Here is a 10176-nt window from a genome sequence, read left to right on the forward strand (position 1 = left end):
CCTGGTGTGTTCTTTGATGATTTCTTCTTACGATCCGATCGCCATGTGTGAGTAATTCGATAAGGTCATGGGTTGAGGCATACCTAACCCGATGTATTTGTTTGAGGGATCGATGGAATGACTTTGAATTAACATCATGTATGTGTGAAATAAAATTGCATTGTAGTTGTATCTTGCCTTTCTCACGTTCCTCGACCCTGCAGATACCCAAGATCACAGAGTTTGAGACACGAGGAGGCTAAAGAGCAGGATGAACGTGAAGCGCAATTCTGAACACCAGTGATAGAAAAGTTTTGTACGGTTGCGTGGATTCAATCTACGGGGATACATGAGGAGCAAGACGTCAGCTAGACAGGTACCCTTTGCGGGGAATAAAGAGGGGGGGGGGGGGGGGGGGGGCTTGCGACACTTGATAGAAAAGGAAAATCTAGCTGTAAACGTTGTTGCCGATGTAATTGTATTAAAATTTGGTTGCCTTAGTGGCTAAGGCTTTGGCCATTCCAAACAAGAAAAGACGAATTTCTTGGCTCGATAAATTTATTAGATTGGTATAATACGAGATCTAGAGCGTTTAGCTGGCTCCCTCATGCGCCGGCCGCATGTGAGATGCATAATGATTGAGGCTCTCCATGTTACCATATTCTCATAGTTTAATTGGTTCCCATACGAGGTCGCGTGCGCCGCATGTTACATCCATGTTACCATACAACCTAGCTTGAAGGAGAGAGCTACGTAGATTGCCAGCACTGTGAAGTTATAAGTCAACCGTACGTGATAACCGTAGTTTTGAGAGAGCTGTAGACGGCCGGCCTCCCTCCTGATTGGTTCAATATATAAAACCCGAGCATCAGTCCTCCCTCCCCATTCGTTGCTCGAGAAGCATGTCTGGTCCGGGGCAAAAAACGTTCAAGATCCTGTGCCGCGCCGACGAGGGGTACTGCGTCACCGTCCGCGGTGGCGATGATGGCGATGCCGCCGTCGTCATGGCGGCAGCAGACCCCGACGACGAGTACCAGGCAAGGCAGCCTCCCCTGTTCGTTAGTTAGCTAATTTCCATTCAATTTTAAAGCTGGATCCATGGATCGACGTTTCTAGTATTTCATGTCACGGATCATGCATATGGGCTGTTGCAGCACTGGTACAAGGACATGAGGCGCAGCACGAGGGTGAAGGACGAGGAGGGGTACCCGGCGTTCGCGCTCGTCAACAAGGCCACCGGGCTCGCCATCAAGCACTCGCTCGGCCAGTCCCATCCCGTGAGTACTAATAATTCAGTGCTTCTCTTGATTGAATTTTCTTGGATCCTTGTTGGATAATTCAGTGCCACGGAGCACGAGGGTGAAGGAAGTATCAAATATCGTTGCTCAAATCACATGGATGGATCTTTGCAGGTCGATCTGGTGCCGTACGAGTACGACCCAGCGGTAATGGACCTGTCAGTGCTGTGGACGCAGAGCAGGGACGTGGGCGACGGCTTCCGCTGCATCCGCATGGTCAGCAACATCTACCTCAACTTCGACGCCTTCGAGGGCGAGCCGGAGGTCCGGGACGGCACCGTCGTCGGGCTGTGGGAGTGGAACGAGGGGGGGAACCAGTGCTGGAAGATCCTGCCGTGGGGCACCCAGGCGGAAGCCGACGGCGACGACGACCAGTACGGCGGGTACCACGGCGGCCAGGACCAGGAGACTACGCGTTTCAGCTACGGCGGAGACGATGCGGCGCCGCAGGACCAAGGACAGGGGTGCGACGGTGGCCTGCCTCCTGCGCTGTCTTCCGAGTGCACGGTACGCATGTTCTGCAGCGCCGGCGGAGAGGAGTACAGCGTCGCCGCGAGGGACGGTACCGTGTGCCTGGTTCCTACTGACCCCGGCGACGACTTGCAGGTGACAACAGATAATCAAAACATCACCATCTCATCGATCTTAATCAATTGGTGACCCAGCTAATAAATCATAAATATGAAACGAAATGTATGTAGCACTGGGTGAAGGACATGCGGCGCAGCACCAGCATCAAGGATGAGGATGGGTACCCTGCTTTCGCCCTGGTGAACAAGCACACCGGTGAAGCAATCAAGCATTCCCTTGGAGAGAGCCACCCTGTAAGCTTATAACATGTTCACGTTAATTAACTCCCTAATTAGGTTTCTGCAACTGCAATACTGCAGACTGAGAATATGTACCTCAGGTTCGGCTTGTGCGCTACGACCCGGACTACCTAGACGAGTCGGTGCTGTGGACAGAGAGCGAGGACGTCGGCGACGGCTTCCGCTGCGTCCGCATGGTGAACAACATCCACCTCAACTTTGACGCCCTCGACGCTGGCGAGGGTCAGGGCGGCGTGCACGACGGCACGGCTATCGTCCTGTGGGAGTGGTGTGAAGGAGAGAACCAACGCTGGAAGATCCTTCCTTGGTGTGAGTAAATATGCATGGAAGTCGGCCACGGCCATGGGCCGCTTCATTATCCGCCACCGTTGTGTTTCTCGGTAGTCCCACAGGATTTTTCCATGGTTGCTGAAACAGCCCTGTCTAAGCTAGTGTGTTTTTTCATGTGGTGGATCACTAGCTAGGAACGTCTATTTGCGTGTGTGCGTTGATTAATCTGTATCTTGTGTATCCAACAAGTAATAATTAATCTTCTTAAAAAAATCTTCTTCCCTTTTGGTGTCAAGGACACAAAATTAAATTGCACACAAAATAGCCACCATAGCTGCACTATAACTGCCTCGGGACCGGGAGCCTGGCCATGACGCTAGGGACGATGCGAAATCCTCCACAAATCCCTAAACAACTCCAAAATTAGCACACTCAAAAAACTCTAGAAATCATCACTTTCCTCCTCCCCAAGAAAACACTCCCAGACGATTAGGTTTCCTTCTCTCGTAGGCACCCCTGCCGTCCGCCACGGCTCCGATGGCCTTTGGGACATGGAGGTGCAATGGACACCCCCCCCCCCCCCCCCCCCCGCGTCACCGCCGGTCGGTGCGACCCCGCTGTCTGTCTTGATTAGGCCTTTGTGGCGGCGACGATATCCCTCAGTAGGAATACTGTCTCCCAAGTTCGATCCTAGTTCCGATGTTGTGTCTAGTATTGTCGGAGGATGTATGGACGTGTGTCTCCGTCTAATCCCGTGGGATTCTGTTGATGCTGGTCTTAGGTGGGTCTGTTTGGATGTAGTCTTTGTTTGTGTGTCTATAGGTTTGATCCTTTCGATCTGTATCAACGATGGTTGCTGCTCTGGTCGCTGGTCCTGCTGAGTCTGAGTAGGATGACATCCCTACTTTTTACTACAACAAGATTTGCTTGAGTGCTTGTAGTCGTCACTAGATGGTCCATGGACCTGGTTGTAATTTTTGTTACCTCTCGTGTTCTCTGCATTGCCATGGTTTATTGTGAACAATTGGGAAGTTTCTTCCAGGTCATCAACTGTGGGGGTTTCATCTTTCGCTTTGAGCTCACCTTCCCAGTCGTCGACTTCTTCATCATCTTCCTTGGTCACCCACACCATGGCCGCCTGCTACTAGCTTCTGTTAGTCTGTCAACATAGCATGTTTTGCAGTTCAAACCTTAGGGCATGTGGCTGGTGTTGCGCTAACTTGTGCTAATCCACTCACATGTGTGACAGGAGAGCACTCGAGTGCTTGGGTAACCCTAGGGAGCCACGCAGTGGCGGGGCTAGACGAACATATCGGGGGGGGGGGGGGGGGGGGGGGCTAAAGAGAAAACATGGATGCTTGGGGGGGAGGGGGGCTAATGACTACAATTTCTTGTATTTAAGATCCTATAATAATTTTTTCTTTAGTGATTATATCAAGGCTGGGGAGGCCACAACCCCCACCCTCAAGGATACACATAGCTCCGCCGTTGGAGCCACGTGGTGCCCCATCTTGCCTCATTTATCGCAACCTAACCTACCATTGCCCCACACATCCCTGGTCTGGTTGTTCGTGGACCAGCCCCTCCACGTGACTCATTGGTCCACTGCTTACCGCATGTCCATCGGCCCACGGCCTCCCCTGCTCGTGCTCCTACGTCTCTATATCCGCGTTACCCCCTCACCCACCACTACGAGTCCGCCCTTCTCCCCTTGAGCTGTACTGCAAGAATCTTAGCGTGTCCACAAGTAATCTAGAAATAACTATGAAGCCTAGTATTACACCCCAATAGTCCAAAATTTATAGTTTCTCTCGTTGATCATGTCCTCCTTCTTTGCATATTCTCTACATAGTTCGGGTCACTGCTCACGACACCGCTGGGCTATCCACTTAGTAAATATTCTCTCATGAACAACCAGTCGTTCTAAATAATCTGCATAGCTCAGTGCTGGAACAACTTACAATTAGCACGTTTCTTCGGAATTGATCTGTGCATTATGATTACTTCATGGGAATCATATTTTAGAGGATCTAACCAACCCTCAAGTTTTTCCTAAAGGGCTAAACAAAATGTTGCCAATTGTCCAAAATGCCCTTCTCAAGCCCAAGAAAATTTGGATAGAGCCTCATATTTATTAGATGAACCCTCCCTATATTTTAATGTTTAAAATGACTTGATTTGGGTTAAACCCCAAACCCTAGTTAAAATCGTATTTCTATTAAAAGGATATTTTTGGAATATTTGAACTAAGAAACTTTCACAAGGTTATTTAGTTGCGGCTAATTAAGCTGCTAACTACCTAATTAGTTATGAGTATTTTCGTCCAAAATTCTTCTCAGTTCCTTGCCTTGGTCACCGTGCCCCCAGAAATACACCTTACATAAAGGAACGGAGGGAGTAGTACCACCTCCCTACACGTGTAGCACTCGCACCTGCTCTGTCGCTTCCTTCTCAACCGCCCAGGAGAGACGATTCAGCGGGCAAGCAATTGCTGCTTTTCTTGCCGGCGAGGCCGTTGTCTCCCCATCCCTCCGCTCGTCATTCCGGCGGCAGCGGGAGGGTGGGGGAGCCTGGTTCCTTTTATCCGGTCTATAGATAGGTATAGGAATAGAATATGTATGTTAGGTGACTGCGCTCGGTCGGTGCCAATGTCACCACCGCGAATAAAGTTTTCCAGGCCACCACCTCAACGTCGTTCTTCAACGGCATTGAGGAGCCATGGATTTGTGTTCGAGCAAGTTCCTCGAGACGGCAGTGGAGATCTTGCGCAGGTTCTTGTTTCTTCGGCTTCGTCCACATTGTGCCTCCTGTGTCGTCGTGGATACAGAAGTTTGTGTCTTGGCATTGGCCGATGCTGTAGCGCCTGTCTTGTTCAAGAGATGGTCCACAGGGAGATTTGGAGATGGAAGATGGTTGCCGGTTCTGGAGTTATAGGTGGCGTTGCCACTCGAGATCTTCAAGACCGCAGTCCAAAATGTGTGGAGTATCTCTGCAATCGATGACCCACCTCGACATGTGCGTCACCACTTGTGGCGGCCTTTGTTCAGAGGCTCATAACGCAGCTTGGTTGCTATAGTGCTATCTTGGATCTTCGCAAGTTGGAGGCTTGTGCTCTCCTCCGACGAACGCTTCAGCGACGACAGCGGCTGGATTCTTTGGTGATTATGATGTAAATTTCCTTGTGTGCTGTCTCTCCAGAGTGTTCCAGAGAGAAGCCATCTATTTTGTATGTTGCTGCTATTATGAATTATTACATGGTTGTTCTCCTCGGAAAAAAATCACTCGCACATGCTTATATACCTAGCACTCCCGCCTCAGCCGAGCGTTGATCCTCCATGCAATGGCGGTGATCTCGTTCTTCTGCTTGTATGAAAGGTTGTCCTTGACAACTTTGGAGCTCGAGGAGGCCATAACGGGCATGATGCAGAGAGAAGGGAGCGGAGGATGATGGATGCGGCTATGGACGGGCCTGCGGTTTATATAGCGGGGGATGGCTGGGCAATGAGCTATGTGATTAATAGTAGGCGGAAGACGGGCGAACGGGTGGCGCCGTCTCGCCATTCCACGGCAACCGCACACATGTTTCATGTAGGTTGGCAGACGGACGGGCTGCCATTTAAACGTGGGGCAGCCGCATGCACCGGGAAGCGGAGAGGGCCGCGCTCTCGCCGGCGTGCCATTCCAATGTCTGAGCAATGTGAGGGTCGTCACTCCGAGCCGGCATGAATGCGGCACTGGTGCTCTGGAGCGGCGCTGACCTTTTTGGATGGGAATGCGTGCGGGCGCGGTGGGGGGTTTTGGTGGCCACGGTCATCAGAAGTAGGCGTGGCAGCGGTCCGGACGCTCGCAAAGCCCCTCCCCCTCCCCCCGGTTTGTCATCGGCTTACGGGGAAAATTCACCCGGACCGCTGAACGGACCTATGCAGGACCGCGTTGGATGACAAAATACGTCCGGACAGCGTTTTTTTTTGACACAGTACAGATGCAAGCGCTTATATATACACGCATACACTCACCTTTATGAACGCACATACGCACACCCTACCCATATGAGCACCTCCAGTCGACGTTTTGTTGGTAGAGCTAGCTAGCAAGTACACGTTTTGTTGGTAGCACGGCAGCTAGTTATTAGGTGTACTACTTATTAGCACTTGCTGTGTTTGCATAACCTAGTGAGTAGTGACTGACGGATGGCCCGGAAAACGCGACCCACGACAGCTCTTGCGTCTCACATGTACTCCTAGACACGTAGAGGAGATATATGGCTAATTAGGTCCTCAACACGTAGTAGTAGTACTTAACCCGGATAATAGTACCACCTTGCTAGACGACCAGCACACGCACCAGCTTTTATACGCCGCACTCGTCGCTCGCTGCGGCCGAGCGTGGCAGCGCGCGCTTGTCACTCCAGCTACAGCTACGGAGGGCAAAAGAGTTGGTGTGGGGTTGCGAGCTCGCTAAAGATCGGTGTGCCTGCTGCGTGCTCGCTACCCGATCTTATGGGGTTTGATCCTTCACCCCTCCTCTCCTTTCCTTCCGTCCACGTGGGCGCCAGAAGTCCGTCGGGGCGGAGGACCTTTAGTCCCGGTTCTCGTGGCTAACCGGGACTAAAGGCCTCCTCTGCAGGTTTAGGGTTTTAGCCCCCCTAAACCTGGTTTCTTTTTAATTTGTAGTGTTTTATTTCTTTTATATTTTATTTTGTGTTTTATTTTAATTTTGATGAAGTTTCAATACACATATTCTACGCTACTATATACATGCATATGAAATTTCAAACAATAAGAATTCAAGAGGAATATATAATATATATTCAATCTCGGGTGACCATATACAACTTCGAACAAGTTTCCATACACAATTAGGATGGATGACCATATACAACTTCGAACAAGTTTCAATCTCGGGTATGCATATAAATTTCTTCGTCCTCGGTATAGTGTTCTCCTTTAGGATTGATGACTTCCCTCATGAAAAATCCTGCTAATTCATCTTGAATTGGTCGGAAGCGAGCTTCTGGACTAAGCCTCCTCCGCAAGTTATCCGTCGCCTTCCGCGCGCTATCCGATGCCTTCCGCTCAGAGGTGTGTCTCCGGATGTTCTCACAAACATAGTATCCACATAGATTGGTCCCCGGTGGCTGCTTATCCACATTAACTAATCTTCTATAATCTAGCTCATGTTTGAATTCACCGACAATTTCTTCTGAGAACCGTCTCCAAACCCTACAGGGCAAAAAAAATTAAATGAACAAGGGAGTTATTAGTTACTTGATATTAGGAAATGAACGAAAGAGACCGATCGATATAGAGCTCAAATGATTGAAAATAATTACTTTTGCAGCATTTTTCTCATGTCGGCCCAGAGCTTTGAATCCGAATCCATAGAGTCCATGATTAGAACTCTGGAGGTGTGAAGTTCAATATTTAGCAGAATCCAGTGGAACCTGCGGACACGTTACATGCACAGTCATGCATAACTCATCGATTAGACATACCATGCATGGAGTAAACAAAAGAGAATGGGCACAAGAGAGAAACACTCACCCAAAATGGTAAGGAAATAGAATATGACTTTTGAGTTGATGCTTTCTAAAAAACTTGTACAAGTATTTCTCCACGTCTTCGGGGTGATTTTGTAACACATGTCCATTAACGATATGTGGGTCATTGAACCCAACATCATGGATGTTTCTTATTTTGCATTCCCAAATCTTCAATCTGCATAATAGCGTACGCAACAATATAGTTAGGACAATATATATATAGTGCAGGCAATGAAGAACGAGATGAGGTAGAAATAAATCACTTACAGAACGTAGCAACTCAGGATAGATTTGTCGAGCTCGCGCAGATTGAACAGCTGGAACAATTCACTCATATGAACTTGTACAGAGTACCGTTTGGTGTGATGCTCCTCTGTAACATCCGCATAAACATATTCTTTGCCGGCCCATGTTATGAAATGCTTGTACCAACGTAGCAGATTTCGCATTTGTGGTGGTAGACTCTTTTCCCGCGCAGGCTCGACGAGAGGCCCATTCCGCACATATTGTAATGCTATCTCACATACTGGCGCATCCTCAAGGCCTAACGAGGCACGAAGAGTCAAACCCATCCCGGACGCTTGTTTCATGGCACTCGCTACAGTCAATCCAAGTGCTGCCGCAGCTGCTATGATCTCGGGGTCCTCTTCCGGACCGGCTTTCACTATGAGCGGGGGGATCGATTGTTTATTCTGCATCCCGAGCTGGTCAACTTGTTTCCCGCTTTTTTTACTTTCTTCTTTCTCCTCCTTCAATATTTTTGCTTGCCTACGAAGTTCATGTCCATAGTCGTCAGGCATATTCAGCTCGTCTTGGGACGGTGTCGTCAAAAAATCCTTAGCCCACTTCTTTTGCTTCTCAGTGAATACTTGCTTGGGCTCAGGCTCTTTTATCGCCTTCGTATCCGCTTTCCATTTCTCATAATGAGCAGACGCGGCCAATTTGGTTTCAGCTTCACTAAGTTTCCAAGGCCTTGGGAGGAGAGGCTTCAGTGATGGCTCCGGTACCCTTGTGGTCTTAGGTACATAAGGGTCCGGGTTAATAGTCCAGGAGCGGGTTTCCTTATTGTCCGCCTGCTTCTGCTTCTTCGCCGGAGGTGGATTGGGGGGCGTCGTACCCGCCGGAGGAGGATTGGGGGGCGTCGTACCCGCCGGAGGAGGATTGGGGGCGGCGGCTGCTTACCCGCCGGAGGTTGTGGATCGGGGGACGGCGTCGAATGGCGTGAAGGAGGTGTAGGTGAACCACCACGACCACCACCACCGCCACCACCACCACCACCACCATCGGAGGGGGGTGGACTTGTTAGCCTTGGCGCCTCGCCTGGAAACACTATGTACTTCTTTTTCCATAGAATGATCTGGCGCTTGACATCTCCAAGTCTTCTCTCCCCTTCGGGTGTAGCTTTGTCAATCTCCAGGTCCTCAAACTCTTGGACTATGTCTTCCACCGTGACACGAGCATAGCCATATGCAATGGGGTTGTTGTGGTGGAGTGCTCCAGGTGTACAGGGTAAAGCACTGCCGGTAGCTACCTTCGTGGAAACGTTCCCCACGGGATAATGCAGATCACATTCTTTCATCTCCTTTACATCATCCACGGGGTAGTGAGGCTCCGGTGCACGAATCTCGATCGTCGGTGCATTAGCACCAGGCGGGGCATCCGTGGAAGCCACGCTGCTTCTCCGCTGCTGGCTTCCGCGATCCGCTTCATGATCTTCATGCGGCCCTGCAGCCGAATTTTCTTTTACTAGTTCATGCACAGTCTGCTTCAACTCATGGATTTCCGATGCAAACTTCGCCAAAAGATCTGCATCCCGGTCCGTCTTTCTCTTACGGCTTCTGTAACAGTACGGGTCATTGTCCTGGGAAAACCCTACTTTCCACGGAATTCTGCCTTTGCCTCGTACATGTCCTCCGTGTTCATCATTCCCGAGGGCTGTTGTCAGTGCGTCTTTCTCTCTGTTGAACTTGATCAAGCCCTCTTGAGCTTGGGTCATTGCGTCAATAAGGGCTTGGGTGGGAGCAAACTTTTTCTTCCGGTGAACACACACCCCTGTCTCCGGGTCTAGCGATCCCCCATGCCCGTACCACCAGCTTTTGGCCCTTGGGTCCCATCCCTCTGTACCTAGAGGGATTCCTCGCACCCTCAGGTCCTCCTCCATCTTCTGCCACTTAGGCTCCGAAAGGCGGTATCCTCCTGGCCCCATAATATGATGGTACTTTTTCTTACTCGCATTATCCTTTTTTTTTGATATTTC

The 10176-nt window shown here is 50.1% G+C and overlaps 1 protein-coding gene across 1 annotated transcript; it reads left to right on the plus strand.

The window, feature by feature from the left end:
- Positions 1 to 1136: 1136 nt before the first annotated feature.
- On the plus strand, positions 1137 to 2634 carry LOC123168971 (ricin B-like lectin R40C1). The gene is made up of 4 exons (XM_044586831.1): positions 1137 to 1256; positions 1392 to 1883; positions 1979 to 2101; positions 2188 to 2634. Exons 1-4 carry the CDS (start codon positions 1149 to 1151, stop codon positions 2422 to 2424), a joined length of 960 nt encoding a protein of 319 aa, XP_044442766.1. The 5' UTR covers positions 1137 to 1148; the 3' UTR covers positions 2425 to 2634.
- The last annotated feature ends 7542 nt before the right edge of the window (positions 2635 to 10176 follow it).

The sequence above is a fragment of the Triticum aestivum genome, chromosome 7D (genome assembly GCF_018294505.1).
Source record: "Triticum aestivum cultivar Chinese Spring chromosome 7D, IWGSC CS RefSeq v2.1, whole genome shotgun sequence".
NCBI classification, from domain to species: Eukaryota; Viridiplantae; Streptophyta; class Magnoliopsida; order Poales; family Poaceae; genus Triticum; species Triticum aestivum.

Excerpts from the sequence above, each read along its gene's own strand:
- LOC123168971 (XM_044586831.1), top strand. The coding sequence starts at position 1,149 with ATGAGGCGCAGCACGAGGGTGAAGGACGAGGAGGGGTACCCGGCGTTC. Across the intron at positions 1,257-1,391 it reads CGCTCGGCCAGTCCCATCCC|GTCGATCTGGTGCCGTACGA; the intron begins GTGAGTACTAAT and ends GGATCTTTGCAG. Across the intron at positions 2,102-2,187 it reads CCCTTGGAGAGAGCCACCCT|GTTCGGCTTGTGCGCTACGA; the intron begins GTAAGCTTATAA and ends TATGTACCTCAG.